Source organism: Pseudophryne corroboree, chromosome 4 (assembly GCF_028390025.1).
Source record: "Pseudophryne corroboree isolate aPseCor3 chromosome 4, aPseCor3.hap2, whole genome shotgun sequence".
Lineage (NCBI taxonomy): Eukaryota > Metazoa > Chordata > Amphibia > Anura > Myobatrachidae > Pseudophryne > Pseudophryne corroboree.
This window is the reverse complement of record NC_086447.1, coordinates 182285242-182310749: the sequence shown is the minus strand read 5'-3', so window position 1 is coordinate 182310749 and position 25508 is coordinate 182285242. Positions and strand designations below refer to the sequence as shown.

General features: G+C 47.7%; 1 protein-coding gene across 2 annotated transcripts in view; it reads left to right on the top strand.

Moving 5' to 3' along the window:
- The window catches only part of RASA2 (RAS p21 protein activator 2), a 308508-nt gene that overhangs the window by 156779 nt on the left and 126221 nt on the right, over window positions 1–25508 (top strand). For both annotated transcript variants that reach the window (XM_063915624.1, XM_063915623.1), the window contains exons 5-6: window positions 14085–14158; window positions 14901–14984. In XM_063915624.1, the coding sequence (XP_063771694.1) occupies window positions 14085–14158; window positions 14901–14984 (158 nt within the window). The remainder of the gene's footprint in view (window positions 1–14084; window positions 14159–14900; window positions 14985–25508) is intronic.

The window sequence follows — 25508 nt, the reverse complement described above, 5'->3', positions numbered from 1 at the left end:
CAAGGACTATAAAGACATGGTTTGATGAGTTCGGTGTGGAAGAACTTGACTGGCCCACACAGAGCCCTGACCTCAGCCCTATTGAGCACCTTTGGGATGAACTAGAACGGAGATTGCGAGCCAGACCTTCTCATCCAGCATCAGTGCCTGACCTGATAAATACTCTCCAGAATGAATAGGCACAAATTCCCACATAAACACTGCTATATATCGTGTGGAAAGCCTTCCAAGAAGAGTATAAGCTGTTATAGCTGCAAAAGGGGGGCCAGCTCCATATTAAAGTATATGCATTTGAATACAGTGTCATTACAGTCCCTGTTGGTGTAATGGTCAGGCATTCAAATACTTTTGTCCATATAGTGTAGCATGTTTGGGAACCTACAACTTTTTGTTTTTTTGGGGTTTTATTTTCTTTCTTTCTTTGTGTCGGCTATTCCTACTTCAGCTTCAGAATGTACAGAGGCCCTCATTCCGAGTTGTTCGCTCGCAAGCTGCTTTTAGCAGCATTGCACACGCTAAGCCGCCGCCTACTGGGAGTGAATCTTAGCTTAGCAAAATTGCGAACGAAAGATTCGCAATATTGCGAAAAGACTTCTCTGTGCAGTTTCTGAGTACCTCGAGACTTACTCTGCCAGTGCGATCAGTTCAGTGCTTGTCGTTCCTGGTTTGACGTCACAAACACACCCAGCGTTCGCCCAGACACTCCTTCGTTTCTCCAGCCACTCCCGCGTTTTTCCCAGAAACGGTAGCGTTTTTTCAAACACTCCCATAAAAGGGCCAGTTTCCGCCCAGAAACACCCACTTCCTGTCAATCACACTCCGATCTCCAAAACGAAGAAAAAACCTTGTAATTCCGTGAGTAAAATACCAATCTTCATAGCAAATTTACTTGGCGCAGTCGCAGTGCGAACATTGCGCATGCGCAATTAGCGGAAAATCGCTGCGATGCGAAGAAAATTACAGAGCGAACAACTCGGAATGACCACCAGACTCCACTAATATGTGTTTTTTTGTTTTTTTTTTATGTATTTTTCTATTTACGTATGCTTATGGCAAACTCAGTGTTCAGTTATTTGTAAACTTTGGGGGTCATTCAGAGTTGTTCGCTCGCTAGCAGATTTTAGCAGCATTGCACACGCTAGGCCGCCGCCCTCTGGGAGTGTATCTTAGCTTACCAGAATAGTGAACGAAAGATTAGCAGAATTGCGAATAGAAAATTCTTAGCAGTTTCTGAGTAGCTCCAGACCTACTCACAGATTGTGATCAGCTCAGGCCGTTTCGTTCCTGGTTTGACATCACACACACGCCCTGCGTTCGGCCAGCCACTCCCCCGTTTCTCCAGACACTCCCGTGTTTTTCCCTGACACGCCTGCGTTTTCCGCACACTCCCAGAAAACGCCCAGAAACACCCACTTCCCGTCAATCGCACTCCGATCACTTCAACGATGAAAATTCTTAGTACGGACGTGAGTAAAGCAACTAAGTTTTGTGCTAAAATACTTACCGCATGCGTACTGCGTACCATGCGCATTTTTGCCTTAATCGCTCCGTTGCGAAAATCGGCAACGAGCGAACAACTCGGAATGACCCCCTTTGTTTTTTTTTGTGTGTATTTCACCATATACTGTTATGTTTCTGTTGCTAGAATGTGCTTCTGTTATTATTGTATGCTCCGTTCTCAATTAAAACAAAATAAATAAAAATAGAAGGAAGAATAAATGGGAAAAAATTGTGCAGGAGGATTTTATTCTGTATGCTGAAAAACTGTTCATCATTCATCAGGACAATACATCCTCCCTTCCCCAAAAACAAAGCCAAAATAACACTGGTGTGGCTAAAAAAACAAACAGGTGAACCTCTTGCAATGTCCCAGTTAAATCCCAGTTCTCTATGCAATTGAAAATCCACGGCACTATTTGGTGCACAAGTTTCACACGATTAACTGTAACCACTTGCAGTAATTCTGCCTGGAGGAATGTGCCAAAAACATTTCTGGACTGTGTGAAACGATAGTACATGCTTATACCAAAGGTCTTCAGGCTATACAGTAGTTATGGCAAAATGTACTCCTGGAGGAGATCAGGCATGCAGTCACACAATAGAAATCTGAATTCTGCACTTTTGCCTTTGGCTGGTGTTCACAGTTATTCAATAAATTGCCCATTCTGGTGACATCTGTGAAGGTATGCCTACAGTATGTCAACATGAAACATGGCTTCTCTAAGCGGCGCCAATATGCCTATCCACTTCCTTCCACGGTAAAGCATGCCCATAAACCTTCATTTTTTTTGTTACTGACACTGGTGTTGCATAATTTTATAGCTATAGTTCCCCAGTATAAAAATAGGTGAGGCTTTTTGCCAAACTATATAGAATATTGGTTGTTCTATTAGATCCGCAATGCCTTGTGCTTTTATATGGACATAAAAAGGTTCTGTAACATATACAACTGTTGATGACCCTTATGCATCTTAAGATAGTAGTCTCTTTGCATATTATTATCCTTTATTTATATGGCGCCACATGGGATCCACAGTGCCCAATTACAGATTAAACAAATTAGCAAAACATGAAGACAGTGACTTACAGTTTAATACAATATAGGACAAGTACAGGGTAAATAAATATAGCTGCGTCAGTAAACCGCATTGGCAGAAAACCCAAGAATTTGGTGCCATCAAAGGGAGTATTGAAAAGCAGATAAGTAAGAGACGTAAAAGTGCATGAGGGAAGAAGACCCTGCTCGTGAGAGCTTACATTCTAAAGGGGAGTGGCACACAGACAGGGGTGACACAGATGGGGTAGAAAGTGAGCATGGGCCGCAGAAGGCTTAGGATGAGAGACGGCTGGGTTTAGTGAAGTGTGTCTTGAGATCCCGCTTGAAGTTTTTGTAGAGAGGTGGAGAGTTTGAGGGGGAGAGGTAGAGAATTCATGAAAAAGGGAGCAGCACATGCAAAATCTTGGAGGTAGGAGTTGGAGGAGGTAATCAGAAGGCAGGAGAGGCGGCGTGCATTAGTATAGCGAAGAGGACAGGCAGGAGTGTAAAGGGAGATAAGGTCAGAGATGTAACAGGGAGAGGAGTGAGTGAGGGCTTTGTGAGTGAGTGTGAGAAGCTTGAAATGGATTCTGAAGGGGAAGGGGAGCCAGTGAAGGGCTAGTAAGAGAGGTGAGGTGGATGTAGTGCATTTGGTGAGGGAGATGATCTGGGCAGCAGCATTGAGGATAGATTGGAGTGGAGAGATGTACCTGTTAGGGATGCCAGTCAGGAGGAGATTACAGTAGTCAAGTCTGGAGATGACCAGTGAGTGGATAAGGGTCTTAGTGGCATCCTGAGTGAGAAAGGGTCTGGTCCTGGAAATATTTTTGAGATGAAAATGACAGGTTTGTGATAGGTGCTGAATTTGTGGTTTGAAGGAGAGGGAGGAGTCAATGATTACGCCAAGACAGCGCACTTGGGGGCTAGAGGAGATAGTAGTGCCATCTATAGATAATGAAATTGTGGGAGGTGAGGTTGTGCGGGTGGGTGGGAAGATGGTCAGCTCAGTCTTAGACATGTTAAGTTTAAGAAAGCGCTGGGACATCCAGGAAGAGATAGCAGAGAGACAGTTGGATACACGAGTGAGGAGAGCAGGAGAGAGATGTCAGGGGAGTAAAGGTAGATTTGAGTATCATCAGCATAGAGATGATATTGTAAGTCAAAAGAGCTAATGAGATCTCCTAAGGAGGATGTATAGAGAGAGAAAAGAAGAGGACCAAGTACAGAACCTTGAGGGAAACCTACAGTTAGTGGAAGTGGGGGGAGGTAGAGCCATGAGAGGAGACAGAGAAGGAATGGTCAGAGAGGTAGGAGGACAGCCAGGAGAGGGCAGTATCGCACAGACCAAGGGAGTGAAGGATTTGCAGAAGGATAGGGTGGTCCGCAGTGTCAAAAGCAGCAGAGAGGGCAAGAAGAATAAGCAGAGTAGTGACCCTTGCATTTAGCAGATAGGAGGTCATTGCAGACTTTTGTGAGGGCAGTTTCAGTGGAGTGGAGAAGACAGAAGCCGGACTGGAATGGGTCAAGTAGTGAGTCGGAGGAAAGAAAGGCAGTCAGGTGGTTATAGACAATACGCTCAAGGTGTTTGGAGGAAGGATGGGAGCATGCAGAGAGAGAGAGATAGCGGAGGGGATAGGGTCAAGTGGGTAGGTGGAGGGGGATGAGGAACGAATGAGGGCCATGACTTCCTCACCAAATACATGGGAGAAAGTTGTCAGAGTTGGTAAGAGGGAAGGAGAGGGGTGGTAAGGGATAGGAGGTCCCTGGTTGCTGATTTTTTGGTGGGATGCGATGTCCTGATGAATGGAGTCAAATTTTGGATGTGAAGTAAGTGGCAAAGTCAAGAGCAGAGCGTGAGGGTGGGGGGGACGAGGTGGGGGTGGGCAGAGGAGGGAGTTGAGAGTGGCAAAGAGGCGCCGGTGGTTGGAAGACTGGGAGGATATGAGGTTCTTGAAGTATGACTGTTTATCGAGGGAAAGGGCAGCACTGAATGATGAGAGCATAAGTTTGAAATGGTGGAAGTCTGCCTTAGAGCGCGATTTCCTCCACTGTCGCTCAGCAGTACGTGAGCATTTTTGCAAATATCTGGTGCATTTGGTGTGCCATGGTTGAGGTGTTGATCTGCGAGGGTGAATAGTGGTTGGTGGAGCGACAGAGTCAAGAGCAGAAGTAAGGAAAGCATTGTATAGGGATGTCGCTTGTTCAGGGCATGAGAGAGTATCCTTAGGAGGTTGAGATGGAGTAGCAGAGAGAGAGACGTTAAAGGAGATCAGGTGGCGTTCTGAGAGGGGAAGTGGAGAGTTGGAGAAATCAGAAATATCACAGCGGTGAGTGAAGACCAGATCCAGTGAGTTCCCATTCACATGGGAGGGGGAGGAGGTCCAATGGGAGGGACCGAGTGAAGATGTAAAGTTAAGGAGTTTAGAGGGAGAGGATTTTGTGGGGATATCAATTGGGATGTTGAAGTCAGAGAGTAAAGGTCATTGGTGGGGACCAGTTTGTTAGAAACAGATTTGGCATTCCATAGAGCACAGGATAGGGGGTGTGAGTTTGAGGGAGAGATGCAAATGAGATTATCAGGGTTGCTGTAGCGTTGAGGTGATATTGATTTGGATGGAAGGGATAAAGTGGGCATAGTGGTAGTGCGCGCTTCTGAGCACGGAGGGGAAACTGCAGGAGGAGGCCAGTGAGGGAATGCAGTGTGATGTTGCAATAGCAGCTTTATTAGTGAAGTGCTATTTGCGCAGTTGCTTTGGGGCTATGCACTGGGTTCAGGGAGAACACTTTATCTGCTTTTGTACTGTACAGGGGCAGTTCTGACGTGTGTGCTTTCACTGTGCTCATAGTACACAAGAGCTAACAGAGTGAACAATATACAAATATGGATGGAGCAAACCTTGGTCTGTGCTGTCACTCTGAATACTTGTGTGTAGTGTCTGCACTGTAATCCTGGGGTCATTGAACCATGTTTGCCGTGCTGGTAAAACTCTAAATGCAGCTCAGGTTGAATGTTCCACGGACACAGGTAAATTACATGGATCATTTTAAAACCTGGGCTGATGGTTTTACTTGAGGGCAGAGCGTGGGAACCACTGCGCTAGTGACCTGTGATATCCATTACTTGCGTACATACGATCTGCACTGACTAATGTACAAAGGGTCCACCAGAAGTCAAGTTATAGAATGCACCACTGATGTAGTTACACATTATGGGCCTGATTCTAATTTGCAAGCAAAACCATGCTGCACTGCAGGTGGGGCAGATGAAACGTGCAGAGAGATTTTAGATTTGGGGGGGGGGGTGTTCAAACTGAAATCTAAATTTGCAATGTAAAAATAAAGCTGTCTAACATTTGTGGGCTACATGCAAAAGCAGGCAGTATTTACCCTGCACAGTTAATATATAAATGTATTTGCTCCCCTTGTATGGCAACATGTTTGTTTTTTTCCCAGACACAAAGTTACATGCTTTTTTGTGTTTCTCTGACGTCCTAGTGGATGCTGGGTACTCCGTAAGGACCATGGGGAATAGACGGGCTCCGCAGGAGACTGGGCACTCTAAAAGAAAGATTAGGTACTATCTGGTGTGCACTGGCTCCTCCCTCTATGCCCCTCCTCCAGACCTCAGTTAGAATCTGTGCCCGGCTCGAGCTGGTTGCACACTAGGGGCTCTCCTGAGCTTCTAGTAAAGAAAGTATTTGTTAGGTTTTTTATTTTCAGTGAGATCTGCTGGCAACAGACTCACTGCTACGAGGGACTAAGGGGAGAGAAGCGAACCTACCTGCTTGCAGCTAGCTTGGGCTTCTTAGGCTACTGGACACCATTAGCTCCAGAGGGATCGAACACAGGCCCAGCCTCGGTCGTCTGGTCCCGGAGCCGCGCCGCCGTCCCCCTTGCAGAGCCAGAAGCAAGAAGAACATCCTGAAAATCGGCGGCTGAAGACTCCGGTCTTCATTAAGGTAGCGCACAGCACTGCAGCTGTGCGCCATTGCTCCCTATGCACACCACATACTTCGGTCACTGATGGGTGCAGGGCGCTGGGGCGCAATGGGCTGCAATTAGAGTACCTAACATTGGCAAACAGCACATAATATAGTCTAAAAAACTATATATGTGCAAAAATCCCCCGCCATAATATAAATATAAGAGCCGGAGAAGTCCGCCGAGAAAGGGGCGGGGCTATCTCCTTCAGCACACTGTCGCCATTTCCTCTTCACAGCTCCGCTGGAAGACAGCTCCCCAGGCTCTCCCCTGCAGTTTCCAGGCTCAAAGGGTAACAAAGAGAGGGGGGGCACTAAATTTAGGCGCAAACTGTATATGTAAAGCAGCTATAGGGAAAAATCACTTTGTGTTAGTGAAAATCCCTGATTAAATAGCGCTGTGGTGTGTGCTGGCATACTCTCTCTCTGTCTCCCCAAAGGACTTTGTGGGGTCCTGTCCTCAGTCAGAGCATTCCCTGTGTGTGTGCGGTGTGTCGGTACGACTGTGTCGACATGTTTGATGAGGAGGCTTATGTGGAGGCGGAGCAGGTGCCGATAAGTGTGCTGTCACCCCCTGCGGGGCCGACACCAGAGTGGGTGGATATGTGGAAGGTATTAACCGACAGTGTCAACTCCTTACATAAAAGGCTGGATGACGTAACAGCCGTGGGACAGCCGGCTTCTCAGCCCGTGCCTGCCCAGGCGTCTCAAAGACCATCAGGGGCTCACAAACGCCCGCTACCTCAGATGGCAGACACAGATGTCGACACGGAGTCTGACTCCAGTGTCGACGAGGATGAGACATATGCACAATCCACAAGGGGCATCCGTTGCATGATTACGGCAATGAAAAATGTGTTACACATTTCTGACATTAACCCAGGTACCACTAAAAGGGGTATTATGTTTGGGGAGAAAAAGCAGCCAGTGTTTTTCCCCCCATCAGATGAGTTGAATGAAGTGTGTGAAGAAGCGTGGGGTTCCCCCGATAAGAAACTGGTAATTTCTAAAAAGTTACTGATGGCGTACCCTTTCCCGCCAGAGGATAGGTCACGTTGGGAGATATCTCCTAGGGTGGATAAGGCGCTCACACGCTTGTCAAAAAAGGTGGCACTGCCGTCTCAGGATACGGCCGCCTTGAAGGAGCCTGCTGATAGAAAGCAGGAGGCTATCCTGAAGTCTGTATATACACACTCAGGTACTATACTGAGACCTGCAATTGCTTCAGCATGGATGTGTAGTGCTGCTGCAGCGTGGTCTAATACCCTGTCAGATAATATTGATACCCTCGACAGGGATACTATTTTGCTAACCATAGAGCATATTAAAGACGTCGTCTTATATATGAGGGATGCACAGAGGGATATTTGCCGGCTGGCATCTAGAATTAATGCAATGTCCATTTCTGCCAGGAGGGTATTATGGACCCGGCAGTGGACAGGTGATGCTGATTCTAAAAGGCACATGGAGGTTTTGCCTTATAAGGGTGAGGAATTGTTTGGGGATGGTCTCTCGGACCTCGTATCCACAGCAACAGCTGGGAAATCGAAATTTTTACCTCAGGCTCCCTCACAACCTAAGAAAGCACCGTACTATCAGGTACAGTCCTTTCGGCCTCAGAAAGGCAAGCGGATCAAAGGTGCTTCCTTTCTGCCCAGAGGCAGGGGGAGGGGGAAAAAGCTGCACCAGACAGCCAGTACCCAGGAACAAAAATCCTCCCCTGCTTCTACTAAGTCCACCGCATGACGCTGGGGCTCCACAGACGAAGCCAGGTGCGGTGGGGGCGCGTCTCCAGAACTTCAGCAACCAGTGGGTTTGCTCACAGGTGGATCTCTGGGTTCTACAAGTGGTATCTCAGGGATACAAGCTGGAATTCGAGGCGTCTCCCCCTCGCCGTTACCTCAAATCAGCCTTGCCAGCTACTCCCCAGGACAGGGAGGTAGTACTGGCGGCAATTCACAAGCTGTACCTCCAGCAGGTGATAATAAAAGTTCCCCTCCTTCAACAGGGATGGGGTTACTATTCCACAATGTTTGTGGTACCGAAACCAGACGGTTCGGTGAGACCCATTCTAAATTTGAAATCCTTGAACACTTATATAAGGAAGTTAAAGTTCAAAATGGAATCGCTCAGGGCGGTTATTGCAAGCCTGGAAGAGGGGGATTACATGGTATCACTGGACATCATGGATGCTTACCTACATGTCCCCATTTACCCACCTCACCAGGAGTACCTCAAGGTTGTGGTACAGAACTGCCATTACCAATTCCAGACGTTGCCGTTTGGTCTGTCCGCGGCACCGAGGGTGTGTTCCAAGGTAATGGCCAAAATGATGATACTCCTTCGAAAGAAGGGAGTTATAATTATCCCGTACTTGGACGATCTCCTTATAAAGGCGAGGTCCAAGGAGCAGTCGTTGATCGGAGTAGCACTATCTCAGGAAGTGCTACAACAGCACGGCTGGATTCTGAATATCCCAAAGTCGCAGCTGGATCCTACGACACGTCTGCTGATATTGGGCATGTTTCTGGACACAGAACAGAAGAAGGTGTTTCTCCCGGAGGAATAGGCCAAGGAGTTGTCATCTCTGGTCAGAGACCTCCTGAAACCAAAAACAGGTGTCGGTGCATCATTGCACGCGAGTCCTGGAAAAGATGGTAGCTTCTTACGAAGCAATTCCCTTCGGCAGGTTCCATGCAAGGAACTTTCAGTGGGACCTGTTAGACAAGTGAGGATCGCATCTTCAGATGCATCGGCTGATCACCCTGTCCCCGAGGGCCAGGGTGTCTCTGCTGTGGTGGCTGCAGAGTGCTCATCTTCTCGAGGGCCGCATATTCGGCATTCAGGACTGGGTCCTGGTGACCACGGATGCAAGCCTCCGAGGTTGGGGAGCAGTCACTCAGGGAAGAATTTCCAAGGGCAATGGTCGAGTCAGGAGACTTCCCTACACATAAATATTCTGGACCTAAGGGCCATTTACAATGCCCTAAGGCAAGCAGAACCCCTGCTTCAAAACCAGCCGGTGCTGATTCAGTCAGACAACATCATGGCTATCGCCCATGTAAACCGACAAGGCGGCACAAGAAGCAGGATGGCGTTGGCAGAAGCCACAAGGATTCTCCGATGGGCGGAGTATCACGTGCTAACACTGTCAGCAGTGTTCATTACGGGTGTGGAAAACTAGGAAGCAGGCTTCCTCAGCAGGCACGACCTCCACCCGGGAGAGTGGGGACTTCATCCAGAAGTCTTCACGCAGATTGTGAACCGTTGGGAACGGCCACAGGTGGACATGATGGCATCCCGCCTCAACAAAAAGCTAAAAAAGTATTGCGCCAGGTCAAGAGACCCTCAGGCGATAGCTGTGGACGCACTAGTGACACCGTGGGTGTACCAGTCGGTTGATGTGTTCCCTCCTCTTCCTCTCATACCCAAGGTACTGAGGATAGTACGTAAAAGAGGAGTAAGAACTATACTCGTAGTTCCGGATTGGCCAAGTAGAACTTGGTACCCAGAACTACAAGAAATTATCTCGGAGGACCCATGGCCTCTGTATCTCAGACAGGACCTGTTACTGCAGGGGCCCTGTCTGTTCCAAGACTTACCGTGGCTGCGTTTGAAGGCTTGGCGGTTGAACGCCGGATCCTAACGGAAAAGGGCGTTCCAGATGAAGTGATTCCTACGCTGTTAAAGGCTAGGAAAGACGCTGCCTGAAGTTCAGACGTTGTTAAGGGAGTGCTGCATATTCAGCCTCCTTTTGTGCCTCCGGTGGCACCTTGGGATCTCAACGTAGTGTTGGATTTCCTAAAATCACATTGTTTTGTGCCACTTCAAAACGTGGAGTTGAAGTATCTCACGTGGAAAGTGGTCATATGTATATTTGGCCTTGGCTTCGGCTAGGCGTGTGTCAGAATTGGCGGCTTTGTCATGTGAAAGCCCTTATCTGATCTTCCATAGGGACAGGGCAGAATTGAGGATTCGTCCCCAATTTCTCCCTAAGGTGGTATCAGCGTTTCATTTGAACCAACCTATTGTGGTGCCTGCGGCTACTCGGGACTTGGAGGCCTCCAAGTTGCTGGACGTAGTCCGGGCCCTGAAAATCTATGTTTCCAGGACGGCTAGAGTCAGAAATACTGACTCGCTGTTATCCTGCATGCACCCAACAAGCTGGGTGCTCCTGCTTCTAAGCAGACTATTGCTCGCTGGATCTGTAGCACGATTCAACTTGCACATTCTGCGGCTAGACTGCCGCATCCTAAATCAGTAAAAGCCCATTCCACGAGGAAGGGGGGGCTCTTCTTGGGCGGCTGCCCAAGGGGTCTCGGCATTGCAACTTTGCCGAGCTGCTACCTGGTCGGGGTCAAACACGTTTGCAAAATTCTACAAGTTTGATACCCTGGCTGAGGAGGACCTTGAGTTTGCTCATGCGGTGCTGCAGAGTCATCCGCACTCTCCCGCCCGTTTGGGAGCTTTGGTATAATCCCCATGGTCCTTACAGAGTACCCAGCATCCACTAGGACGTCAGAGAAAATAAGAATTTACTCACCGGTAATTCTATTTCTCGTAGTCCGTAGTGGATGCTGGGAGCCCGTCCCAAGTGCGGACTCTCTGCAATACGTGTATATAGTTATTGCTTAACTAAAGGGTTTTGTTATGAGCCATCTGTTAATGAGGCTCATTTGTTGTTCATACTGTTAACTGGGTATAGTTATCACAAGTTGTACGGTGTGATTGGTGTGGCTGGTATGAGTCTTACCCTGGATTCCAAATCCTTTCCTTGTAGTGTCAGCTCTTCCGGGCACAGTTTCCCTAACTGAGGTCTGGAGGAGGGGCATAGAGGGAGGAGCCAGTGCACACCAGATAGTACCTAATCTTTCTTTTAGAGTGCCCAGTCTCCTGCGGAGCCCGTCTATTCCCCATGGTCCTTACGGAGTACCCAGCATCCACTATGGACTACGAGAAATAGAATTACCGGTGAGTAAATTCTTATTTTTTCTTACTAATCTGATTCAGGCCCATTATGCATTATATGTAATTAAAAATGTAAACTTCAAAATACAGTTTCAAAACATTTAATAGTGATGTCTTTAGAAAGAGCACATTAGTAGTTGTTGGCTTGTCATGTTTTCCAGTAATGCATTGTCTTAATAGTCAGCCAGTTTCTCCTTTATACATTCCTGCTTCCACCACTGGCACATTGCAAACCCATCCAGTTTTAATAGAATAGTAATTAAGTTAAATACTTTTCTCTGAGTGCAGTGGAGGAAACTGGAATACGCTGGGGAGTAGAGTGCAGTGGTAGGGGCCTCCACAAGCTCAATCTCTTCCCCTGCTGCACACTGGAAGTCCTCAGGAAGTTTCACTGTTTTTCTAACAAAGCCCTGTGGACAGAACTAGGAGTACAGAACACAATGGAGAGGAGAGAACGATGTTTTCCAAACAACAGGAACAATGATTCTAAAAATGAGAACTGAAACAAGAACAGAAAACCATACAGGCAGGGTATCCAGTGTTCCATTTTGGACTCGGAGAAAAGGATTTAATGTAACTACAAAAATAGCATTTTCTCTTTCATCCTTCATGGTAACAGTGAAATAAGCTGGGGATGTCCCAAAGCTGTACGTAAGAAGGGTACCCACAGAGTTAGCAAGGTGCAGCACCTTCTGGACAATAATGTAATCAGTGGACACAAAATGTTGACTTTTTTTTTTAGAGATGCTTGTGAATGTGTGTGTCAAGTCCATGTACATAGAGAAGAATCTAGCCCGCTAGTAAGGACCCCCTCTGCTGATGGGTGTGGAACAGAAAACCCCCGGGAGAACGTCCATTTGAGAATGTGTCTGCTTGGATTTATTTGATAATCTAACCATTAAGCTCTAAGGTCTGAAATACCATGGTTTCTGAAGGTTATGGACTCCATGAACTTCTACTATTTTATGCTGTTGATGACCAGCCTCAAGGAAACAATCAAGAGCATGCCCACCTGCAATTTAAACAATTTGAGATTTCCTGATTATCCAGCTCAGGCCTGCACACTTTAAAATGGAAAAGACCTTCTTGCCCAAACTGTCGCTCTCCAGCTGTTGTGAAACTACACATCCCAGCATGCCTTGCCACAGTTTTCCTATTAGGGAAAGTTAAAACTGTGACAGGGCATGCTGGGATGTGCAGTTTCACAACAGCTGGAGAGCCACAGGTTGGCCAGGCCTGATCTAGCTTTTGGCCAAGAAGAGATTTGAGAGTAAATAATCCATTATCTTCTATCCTCTTGGGACAGGAACAACAACCACAACCACACTGAGTGGCTTTCACTGGAACAGGCCAGACACTGGCAATAGTGTCTGGGTGGGAATTTCAACAGATCTGTAATGTGTCCCAGACTAATGTTTCACATCACCCAGGTATCTGTGATGGAATAGAAGCAGACAGGAGATCTCTGGTGGATAACTTGTCTGTCGTGCCAACTAATTCTGAAAGCTTGGGCAACAAACATTCCAGCTCCCAAGCCTGTTTCCCTTATGAGCTCCAGAAGGAGCTGAGAACAACTGGGGATGTTATTCCTTACCTACCTATTGATAGAAGGAGCACATCCCGACAGGGCACCCCCCACCCAGATTCAGTCCCATGTTCAAAGTGAGCAGGATGAGATACCGACTACAGGGTCCTGCAACGTAGGCAAGAATAAAATAAATAAAATAAAATAAATAAAATAATAGCTGCCTTACAATGGTTTGCACACGTATTTGATGTAACCAAAGCTAGAGTGACGGCCAGTCTTGCCAGTAGAGTGACGGCCAGTCTTGCCAATAGAGTCACTAGAGTGACTGCCAGTCTTGCCAATGGTCAGGCCAAATGGTCAGGCCAAATTCCTATTGCTCCGGACCATGGGGCTAATTCAGACCTGATCGCTGCTGTGCGTTTTCGCACAGCGGGCGATCAGGTCTGAAGTATGCAGGCGCCGCAGTGCGCCGGCGCATGCTAGAGATGCGATCAGCATCTCAGCCCAGCGATCGCCTCTGCCTGATTGACAGGCAGAGGCGTTCACTGGGAGGGGGCGGGCAGGCGGCGCTGGGCCGCAGTTTTTGGGGGCGCAGTACGAGCAACGCAGGCGCACCCGGACCGGGTGGGGGATGGGCTGCGGCGGCTGCGTGACATCACGCGCAGCCGCTGCAACCCGGAGAGCTACGGGTAGCTCCCTGCCAGCGCGCAGGAGCTGCGCTGGTAGGGAGCACTCTTCAGGTACAAAAGCATCACCGGCATGCGATGCTTTTGTACCTGGGTGGGGGGGGGGGGGGGGCAGAGCCAGACATGCGGGGTGGACTAGCCCTATGCTGGGCGTCCCCCTGCATGTCTGTGAAAGTGATCGTAGAAATTTAGCACATCTACGATCAAGTCTGAATTACTCCCCATGTTCTTGAAAATGTGGCTTACTTTTTGACCAAGTGTATTTCAAACTCAGTAAGTGAGTGGTGCTGATGTTGTTTAACTGTTAAATATATCTTATAAGAACACACTTTAGTTTTATATAGCAGAGATAAATGCGTCATATGTGTTTTACTTGTGTTTTACAGGGAAAAGTCCACCTTGAGCTGAAGCTAAATGAGCTGATTACAGAAAATGGATCTGTGCAGCAGCTTATGGTACAGTAAGTATATGTGAGCAGATGGTGAGCAATGCACTGTATATCTGTATTACATTTGGTGGTCAGTGGGGTAGGCTCTGAACGCCACCAGGACACTTCCTTTTTTCCATAACTCGCAGAGAGAGGAAGCGTAGGCGGCTGCATTGAGTGTTTGAATAAATACAAATTACTGTTAACCTCTTCTTCGCTGTCTTGGCTAAAGGCTGTAAAGAATTAGTGGATACAAATATTTTTGTACAAACCTGTATGCAAACAGGTCAATCCTCTGCTTGTAAATTACATTGTAAATCACATTGGCTCTTCTACATTCTCTAACTGTTAAACTAATTTTGATTTAGAGACCACTGTCGTTCCTTCCCTGGGCATTCTCTCTATTCAGCACTTGTCTGTTTCTTGTAGTTGTGGTCTTGCTGTAGTTTATACTAGAGCTATTAATAATACTGACTGATTTAAATCCACAAACTGGGCAATAAGGTCTTTTCCATTTTAAAGTGTACATCTCGCAAACACAGTCAGTGGCCTTTCCTGTTACCTAGACATTAACTTTTGTAAACAGTTGTAGAAAAATAAGATTCATATTGTCTGTTATGGGAAACTAGGCTCCTCATAAAGGCATTATGCTGTGATGTATAGCCACTTTAACCCTTATTATGCAGCAGCTGATGGCATAGTAAAGCATTGTAGTCTTCTGCAGGTGATGTTCTTATCTTAGACCACGTTACATATTATTATTGTCTTTTCGTAGCATTCTGGAATGCGAAGGGTTACCTCTGGTCAACGGACAGAGTTGTGATCCATATGCTTCAGTGTCTCTCGTTGGCCCTTCTAGGTAAATATATATATGTATTATTATTATTGCTTGTTTTCTTACAAATTTTTACATTGATCAGAGCTTGCTCTAGCTATAGGCAATTGCTTAGGGCATCGGCAAATCGTAGGGGCATCTAGGCAGGCTGTATATACTACAATATGAAGACACTGACAGCTGCAGTGTGCAAGCTGTTAAAAGTGAAACTGAAGAGAGGGACCGGAGTCCGAGAAGGGGGCGGGGCTGCTGTGCAATGTGGGGGAGGATCAGAGCTTCCTGTATGTACTACAGTGTGCTGCAAGGTAATGTGTAAAGGTAAGGGGGGCACCATCTATAAGTGTATATGTGTGTGGCTGTTTGTATGTATATATGTATGTGTGTACCTGTATCATACCTTCCAACTTTTTAAATGGCTAAAGCGGGACCGTGGTGCGCACCCGAAAAGGGGTTTGGCCTATATGAAGGGTGGCGTGGCCGCATGGCAGAGCCGCGATCTTGAGTCACGCCCCCTTTTACCGTCACTGAGGGGGCATGCCCAGCGCTCTGTGAGCTGCTGCCATGCCCCCTCTACTGAGGGGGCATGCCCAGCGCTATGTGAGCTGCTGACATGCCCCCTCTCCCTCTGTCACCTGTGAACATGCGCACGGCGTCTATTCAGAGCAGCAGTGACAAGAGTCTCCCAACTCCTTCCTCCCCCACTGCAGGACACTGCGGCCCGTGGGTGGAACAGCGGGACAGTCCCAAAAAAAACATAACTTTGCTGTGAAAATTGGGACAGTTGGGAGGTATACTGTATGTATATCTGTGTATAAAGTATGCCTGTGTGCATTAGTGTATGATTGCGTGTATACACGTGTATAAGTGTGTGGCTGTGTGTATATATGTGTGTGTATAAGTGTGTGGCTGTGTGTATATATGTGTATAAGTGTGTGTGTTTACAGTATGTGTGGAGCTATGTGTATATACTGAATAAGTGGCTGTGTATAAGTGCGTGGCTGTGTGTATATATGTGTATAAGTATGTGTATGTATGTGTGTGTATGTATGTATGTATGTATGTGTATATATATATATATATATATATATATATATATATACATACATACATTCTTCTTACTTTCTCCCAAGACAAAATCAGACTCGTAGATATGGACTATATAGTGAATGAGTTAAACCAGGTACAAACGCTACTCTTCCCGAGCTGGATGCGTTTTGCAATACAATCGGCAATACAAGCAAAATACACGTTTATTTGGCTTGCTGTTGAAACACAGATTCTGCCCAACTCCGCTTTAGCCCTGGTATGTGTAAATAAAATTGACATCTACAACGTTAGTATCGGAATGGACACTTTGATAAAAAATAGGATTTTAATACCTACCGGTAAACCCTTTTCTTAGTCCGTAGAGGATGCTGGGGACTCCAAAAGGACCATGGGGTATAGACGGGATCCGCAGGAGACATGGGCACTTTAAGACTTTAAATGGACGTGAAATGGCTCCTTCCTCTATGCCCCTCCTCCAGACCTCAGTTATAGGAACTGTGCCCAGAGGAGACGGACATTTCGAGGAAAAGGATTTTGTTAAACTAAGGGTGAGATACATACCAGCTCACACCACAATACACCGTACAACAGGCTGACCCTTACCAAAACACTACCTAAGTGTAACATAAGCAATAACTATATACAATTACTGCAGTTAGAGTCCGCACTGGGACGGGCGCCCAGCATCCTCTACGGACTAAGAGAAAAGGATTTACCGGTAGGTATTAAAATCCTATTTTCTCTTACGTCCTAGAGGATGCTGGGGACTCCAAAAGGACCATGGGGTATAGACGGATCCGCAGGAGCTTGGGCACACTATAAAGACTTAAACTGGGTGTGAACTGGCTCCTCCCTCTATGCCGCTCCTCCAGACCTCAGTTAGACTTTGTGCCCAGGAGTGAATGGACACACACTAGGGGAGCTCTACTGAGTTTCTCTAAAAGACTTTGTTAGGGTTTTTTATTTTTAGGTAGACCTGCTGGTTACAGGCTCCCTGCAGCGTGGGAGTGAGGGGAGAGAAGCAGGACCTACTTCTTCTTAGTTTAAGGACTCTGTTTCTGAGGCTACTGGACACCATTAGCTCCAGAGGGTTCGATCACTTGGTTCGCCTAGCTGCTTGTTCCCGGAGCCGTGCCGTCAACCCCCTCACTGCAGCCAGAAGAAAGAAGCCGGGTGAGTATTAGAAGAACAGAAGACTTCAGTGACGGCAGAAGACTTCAGTAACAGAGGTACAGCGGTCGCGCTGCGCTCCATGCTCCCACACACCAACGGCACTCTCAGGGTGCAGGGCGCTACGGGGGGAGCTGGCTTTGAAAACATTTGCGCTGCCGGGGCTCCGTGTCCCGGACCCCCACCAGCATGTTATAGCGCACTGCTCGCCATTTCTCCCGCGCCCCGGCTTCCATGGGTGCAGGGCGCCGGGGGTAGGGGGCACCCTGGGCAGCATGTATGTATGTATGTATGTATGTATATGTGTGTGTGTGTGTGTGTGTGTATGTATATATATATATATATATATATATATATATATATAGTTTATTTACGGGCCACGGGCGCCGCATGCGATACCCCGCCAGTCATATCGGCGGTCACGCGCCGGTGCTCCCACACACCAACGATTTACTTGGGTGCAGGACGCAGGGGGGGCGCCCTGAACAGCAGTTTCAGATTATATATATATATATATATATATATATATATATATATATATATATATAATCGGCCTGCATATTTAAGATAAGGGGCTAGAGCGCGCAGAGGGGGGCGGGGCTTAGCCCTCACACACACTGGAGGCAGCGCCATTTTCTCTCTGTCCCCGCCAAAGGGGGGGGGGGGGGCACAGTTTTTTTGTGTTATTTGAGCTTTTATAACACTAGTTAATGCAGAGATAGTATGAACTCGTGCTTTTGTGTATTTTATGTGTGCTCCCTGTCAGTTATACCCACTTTAGTTCACTTGTGTCGACAGGCGTGCGTGTTCACTGTCGGCATCGCTGACGTATGTGGGTATTTGATCAGGTCGGTAGTGGTATGCTTGTGAAAAGTAAATACTATATGGGCGGCACAGTAGTATGTGGGTGGACCTGTCGGCACCAACTTTTTTCATCGGGTGTAAATAGGTATACTTCCCTCGGACCCCTTGGGGTCACAAGAATAAAATTTTTGCCTGGTTACTAATCCCTGCTGTCGACGAATAGGGTTTTCTGTCGACTATATTGTTTCCTGGTAGATCCGCAACTGGGGCTTTTCAGTACATGGTCATACACGTTCAGAACACATTAATGTCACGGGGGACCCGAAGGCTTCGGACAATCCGCTTATAGTATGTTATATATATAATTAGGATATGTGTGTATATGTGTATTACAATATTAGGATTTATAATGAATACTGAAGTAATAGTATTCCTTCTCATGTGCTGGTCGCTCTGTTGATAAAGCTCTAGGTCGGCCGTGACTCACACCCTCTCCAGACGTCCGAAGGTTATTCTTTTCCCGCCACGGATAGAATACTGTGATGGTCAACGCCTGGTCGAAACGGGGCCCTATTTCAAAGGATCATATACAGGAAAGCTAAGTGATTTTATATTTCTATGCTGTGGGCTTATTTACATTGCATGCACATAAGGGAGTGTTTCTTTCGGTAAGACATCAGATAATTTTGCCCTAAAGAGACAGGGGAGGTTCCTCAAGTTGGTTCTTCTCTATAACATTGCGGCAGGCTGCCGTACGTATACAGGAAGTGTGGCCGGGGAATCCTGAGGCTGACTCCGAGAGTTACTGGACTTTTTCCCTGGGACGGTGTCCCGCTGTTTGGGGGGATGTCTCAGTTCAGTCAATCTCGAGGGATATTCCTGGTAAGTCTAACTTCGGGAGCTAGTTTCCCTCACAACGGTTGGCGACGCCTTCTTTTGTGGGATGCAGTCATTTTAATCGGTTAAATTCAGTTATTTTTTCCTTTTCTGTACAGCCTGTGGAAGGTGAAAAGGTAAGAGTCTGCAGCCTTGTTAGGTTCGCAGAAGAGGATGTCGGTTCTGTTTTGCCGCATACACCGCATGTCGCAGAGTCTATATGGCGGGACCCCGCTCCGGTGAGGACTCAGTTACTACTTTCACTTAGTCTGGGAATAGACTAGAACCGGTGAGTTGTTTATGGATTCCAAAGGGGGACATTCTGGAGTTACAGATGTTTCACCTCTCTGATTTTCTAATGGATATTGCCGTTGCCCCTCTGGAAGGGGAGGTAGTACGCGTCGCCATGCAGAGCTGCGCCAGGTTTGGGCATTGTCCTCCTGTCCCGGTTAAAAAAATAAAAAAATAAAAAGAGTTTACCTGCGTTGTTGTACGCATTCTCGTTACCTGGAGGGAAAGTCAGGATTGTCTTTGCCTTTAAACTGGAGTGATAGTAGTATGATGGTTTTCTTTCAATAGTGAGAGCCACTGTTATTCTGTACTGAGATGTTCGCCTGATTGAGGTGAGGTCAAGTAACAAGTAGTGCAAATCGTTGTTTCTCTCTGACTGTTTTTCAACACAGGGAAGGGCTGTTGTCCCCAATGACACAGATGTCGGGGGTGGTATCAGGGTTGATACGGAATGGTTGAGGCTCTGTGTTTTCCGGTAGGAAGAAGTCTGAGTATCCTGAGTCGGATCAGATTTGCAGTGCCACTTCATCAGTGTGTTCCGTTGTTGTAGAAGTTGAGTGCGGCCTAGGAGGCCTTTTTTGGTGAGCAGGTCAAGCCAGAGTGATTTCACGGGAACTGTTGGGACTGTGGTCCGGGTTTCACCGGCACAGGCACCGGAATATGGTTCTAATGGCCAGGATATCACTTCAGTGGTGTCTGCTCAGTTCTCACCTCCTGGAGGGACGAAGGTTTGGGATCCAGGATTAGGCCCTGGTGTCCATGTATGCGGATCTCTGAGGCTGGGGAGCAGTCCTTACATGGGAATGTTTCCAGAGGAAAAGGTCAAGCTGGGAAGCTTGTCTACAATCAGTTTTTTTTTAATTAAGAGTTGTTTTCAACGAACATATTCTTCGTGATCTACCCGTGTTAATTCTGTCAGATGTCTTGACAGCAGTGGCGTATGTAAGTCGCTAGGACGAAAACACGGAGTACAGCGGCAACGGCAGAAGATGAAATAGTGTTCTGCTGGGTGGAAAGACTGGTTAACGTTATATTAGCAGTCTTCGTTCCGGATGTAAATGACGGAGAAATAGATTTCCTCTACAGATGCGCTCTCCATCCGGGAGAAATACTGTCGTCATCGAGAAGTTTCACAGAAGTGACAAGTCTTTGAGGAATGCCTCATTTGGGCATATTGACGTCTCGCTCAACAAGAGACCTCAGGAATATGGTTCCAGGTTAAGGGACACTCAAGCTATAGCAGTGGACGCCCTCGTGACACCTTGGGTGGTTTTAGTAGGTCTATGTGTTCCCTCTGCTTTCACTCTGCTGAAGGTGATAAATGTAAGAGGGTCAGAGGTTCCGGCGATCCTCATTGTTCCGGTCTAGCCAAGGAGGGCTTGGTATCCAGTTCTTCAAGATTTATTCATAGAAGATCCCGGGCCTCTTCCTCTGAGGGAGGAACTTTTACATCGAGATCGGGGCATGTATCAGGACTTACCGCGGCTGTGTTTGACGGCATGGCGGTTGAACGACATATCCTAGTCCGAATGGGTATTCCCAGTGTGGTCATTTCCACACTTCTTTAGGCTAAAATAGAAGTATTGACGAAGCCTTACCACCGTTTTGGCGCAAATATGTGTCTTAGTCTGGATCTGAGAAGGTTCCTGCGGAAGATTTTCGGCTGAGTCGGTCTTTCCCATTCTTTGCAAGCAGGTGTGGATGTAGGCCTAAAGTTTGGCTCCGTTTCAGGGCAGTTTTGGCCTTATAAACTTGTATTGGCTATCTTTCCGGAAGTTCCGACTTTCGTGAAAGGAGTACTCCACATCCAACCTCCATTTGTGTCCCATGGGCACCGTGTTGCGTTTCTGGTGTTTCAGATTGGAACCTTTACTGAAGGTTGTGTTGACATTTCTGTCTTGGAGAGTGGTCATGCTTTTGCCTTTTGGGCGACCGCAAGGCGGTTGTCGGAAGTAGCGGCTTTGTTTCACAAGAGCCCTGTTTCTTTTTCCAAGTGGATAGAATGAGAACTCGGTTAGTGATTCCACAGAATAGGGTCTTCGGTGTTTATCACAAACCTGTCTATTTTGATGTCTGTGGTGACTTCAGCATTGGTTGATTCTACGTCATTCGATGTAGTCAGGGTTTTGAAGATTTATGTCCCCAATTGGGCTCAGTTTGGGGTAACAGAGACTCTCTGTCTGGTATGATCCCAGCGTGCTTGGGGCGCCTGCGTCTCTGCACTCTGTTACACGCTGGATCTGTGATATGATTTGGCGTGCTAGTTTACGGCTGGATGGCCGTGACCGAAGTCGGAGGAGACCTATTCTACTAGGTAGATGGGCTCTTCTTGGGCGGATGCCCGAGGTATCTCGGCGGGTTGCCTTTGCCGAGCAGGCTACTTGGTCGGGTTTCAAACACCGTTGCTGAGCTCTACAAGTTTGATACCCTGGCTAATGGGGACCTCATGTTTACTCAATCAGTGCTGCAGAGTCGTCCGCATTCTCTCGCCCGTTCTGGAGCTTTGGTATAGACCCCATGGTCCTTTTGGAGTCCCCAGCATCCTCTAGGACGTAAGAGAAAATAGGATTTTAGTACCTACCGGTAAATCCTTTTCTCCTGGTCCGTAGAGGATGCTGGGCGCTTGTCCCAGTGCGTACTGTGTCTGCAGTTATTGATTTTGGTGGCACTTTGTGGTATTTCTTATCTTTCAGGCTATTGCTGAGGTTTTTTATTATTGGTTGGGTTGACACACAGGTTGTGTTACATATTCTCTCAGCAAATGCCTGTATGTTTTTCATATCGTGGGCTGGTATTCTGTTGAAGGCCATGTCTTGCGGTATGTTCGTGGTGTGAGCTGGTATAACACTCACTGTGTTTAAATTATAAATTCTTTCCTCGAAATGTCCATCTCTCCTGGGCACAGTTTTCTAACTGAGGTCTGGAGGAGGGGCATAGAGGGAGGAGCCAGTTCACCCCCAGTTTAAGTCTTTATAGTGTGCCCAAGCTCCTGCGGATCCGTCTATACCCCATGGTCCTTTTGGAGTCCCCAGCATCCTCTACGGACTAGGAGAAAAAGATTTACCGGTAGGTACTAAAATCCTATTTTCTCATATGTCCTAGAGTATGCTGGGGACTCCAAAAGGACCATGGGGTTTATACGCAAAGCTCCAAACCGGGTGGGAGAGTACGGATGACTCTGCAGCACCGATTGAGGAAACAGGAGGTCCTCATCAGCCAGGGTATTAAACTTGTAGAACTTTGCAAAAGTGTTTGACCCCGACCAAGTAGCTGCTCGGCAAAGCTGCAAAGCCGAGACACCTCGGGCAGCCGCCCAAGACGAGCCCACCTACCTAGTGGAATGGGCTTTCACCGATTTCGGTAACGGCAAACCAGCCGTAGAATGAGCCTGCTGAATCGTATTACAGATCCAGCGTGCAATAGTCTGCTTAGAAGCAGGAGCGCCAACCTTGTTGGCCGCATACAGGACAAACAGCGCCTCTGTCTTCCTAACCCGAGCCGTTTTGGCTACATAAATTTTCAAAGCTCTGACACATCAAGAGACTTGGAATCAGCCAAGGCTTCAGTAGCCACAGGCACCACAATAGGTTGGTTCATGTGAAACGAAGAAACCACCTTTGGTAAAAATCAACTCTGCTCTATCCTCATGGAAAATTAGATAGTGGCTTTTGTGAGACAAAGCCGCCAATTCGGACACCCGCCTTGCGGACGCCAAGGCCAATAGCATGACCACCTTCCAAGTGAGAAATTTCAACTCTACCGTTTGTAAAGGTTCAAACCAATGTGACGTAAGGAACTGTAACACCACATTAAGGTCCCACGGTGCCACAGGGGCACAAACGGAGGTTGGATGTGTAACACGCCTTTCACGAAAGTCTGCACTTCTGGAAGTGAGGCTAATTTCCTTTGAAAGAAAATTGATACGGCTGACACCTGCACTTTAATGGAGCCTAACTTCAGGCCAGCATCCACACCTGCTTGCAAAAAGTGGAGAAAACGCCGCAGCTGAAATTCTTCTGTAGGAGCCTTCTTGGATTCATACCAAGACACATATATTCTCCAAATACGGTGATAATGCTTCGCCGTTACCTCCTTTCTAGCTTTGAGTAGAGTGGGGATGACTTCCCCGGGAATACCCTTCCTAGCTAGGATTTGGCGTTCAACCGCCATGCCGTCAAACGCAACTGCGGTAAGTCCTGGAACACACACGGCCCTTGCTGTAACAGACCCTCTCTGCGAGGAAGAGGCCAGGGATCTCCTGTGAGCAATTCCTGAAGATCCGGATACCAGGCCCTCCGTGGCCAATCTGGAACAACGAGTATCGTCCGAACCCTTGTTCTTCTTATGATCCTTAATACCTTTGGGATTAGTGGAAGCGGAGGGAACACATAGACCAACTGAAACACCCACGGTGTCACTAGTGCGTCCACTGCTATTGCTTGAGGGTCCCTTGACCTGGAACAATATGTCCGAAGCTTCTTGTTGAGGCGAGACGCCATCATGTCTATTTGAGGAAGTCCCCAACGACTTGTCACTTCTGCAAAGACCTCTTGATGAAGACCCCACTCTCCTGGATGGAGATCGGGTCTGCTGAGAAAGTCTGCTTCCCAGTTGTCCACTCCCGGAATGAAGACCGCTGACAGAGCGCTTGCATGGTTTTCCGCCCAGCGAAGAATCTTGGTGGCCTCCGCCATCGCCGCACTGCTCTTCGTTCCGCCCTGGCGGTTTACGTGCGCCATGGCTGTGATGTCCGACTGAATTAGGACGGGCAGGTCGCGAAGAAGATGTTCTGTCTGCCACAGGCCGTTGTAGATGGCCCTTAACTCCAGCACGTTTATGTGCAGACAAGCTTCCTGGCTTGACCATTTTCCCTGGAAATTTTGTCCCTGTGTGACTGCTCCCCAACCTCGGAGACTCGCATCCGTGGTCACCAGAATCCAATCTTGGATTCCGAACCTGCGACCCTCTAGAAGGTGAGAACTTTGGAGCCACCACAGGAGAGAAACCCTGGCCCTGGGGGGGAGAGGCTTATCTTCCGGTGCATCTGCAGATGGGACCCGGACCACTTGTCCAGCAGGTCCCACTGAAACGTTCTTGCATGGAACCTGCCAAACGGAATGGCCTCGTAGGCCGCCACTATTTTTCCCAGCACTCGAGTGCAGTGATGAATCGACACTCTTGGCGGTTTCAGAAGTTCCTTGACCATGTTCTGGATTTCCTGAGCTTTTTCCAACGGGAGAAAGATCCTTCGCAGGTCGGTGTCCAGAATCATGCCCAAAAACGATAGCCGAGTTGTAGGAATCAACTGCGACTTTTGTAAATTTAGGAGCCAGCCATGCTGTTGCAGCACCTGCAGAGAGAGCGCAACACTTTTCAGTAACTGCTCCTGTAATCTCGCCTTTATCAGGACATCGTCCAAGTACGGGATAATTGTGACCCTTTGCTTGCGCAGGAGCACCATAATTTCCGCCATTACCTTGGTGAAAATCCTCGGGCCGTGGAAAGACCAAACGGCAACGTCTGAAATTGGTAGTGACAATCCTGAACAGCGAACCTCAGGTACGCCTGATGAGGAGGATATATGGAGACATGTAGGTACGCATCCTTTATGTCGACCGACACCATAAAATCCCCCCCCCCCCCTTCCAGACTGGAGATCACTGCTCGGAGAGATTCCATCTTGAAGTTTAATTTTTTTAAATAAAGGTTGAGGGATTTTAAGTTCAGAATCGGCCTGACCGAGCCATCCGGTTTCGGGACTACAAACAGGGTTGAATAAAACCCATCTCCCCGTTGTGACGGGGGTACCGTGACAATGACTTGCTGTTGACACAGCTTTTGTATTGCAGCACATACTACCTCTTTCTCTGGAAGAGAAACTGGTAAGGCCAATTTGAAAAATCGGTGCGGAGGCACGTCTTGGAATTCCAGCTTGTATCCTGGGGTCACAATATCCAGCACCCAAGGATCTAGGTCCGAACGAACCCAGACCTGACTGAAGAGTTGAAGACGTGTCCCCACCGGTGCGGACTCCCGCAGTGGAGCCCCAGCGTCATGCGGTGGACTTGGTTGAAGCCGGGGAGGACTTCTGTTACTGGGAGCTTGCCACAGCCGGGGATCTTTTACCTCTTCCCTTACCTCTGGCCGCGAGGAAGGAAGAATCACGTCCTTTCCTGAACGTATGCGACCGAAAGGACTGCATCTGGTATTGAGGTGTTTTCTTTTGCTGTGGAGGGACAAAAGGCAAAAAGGAAGACTTACCCGCGGTAGCTGTGGAAACCAGGTCCGCGAGGCCCTCACCAAACAAAACATCACCTTTGTAGGGCAGAGCCTTCATAGCCTTCTTAGAGTCAGCAACAC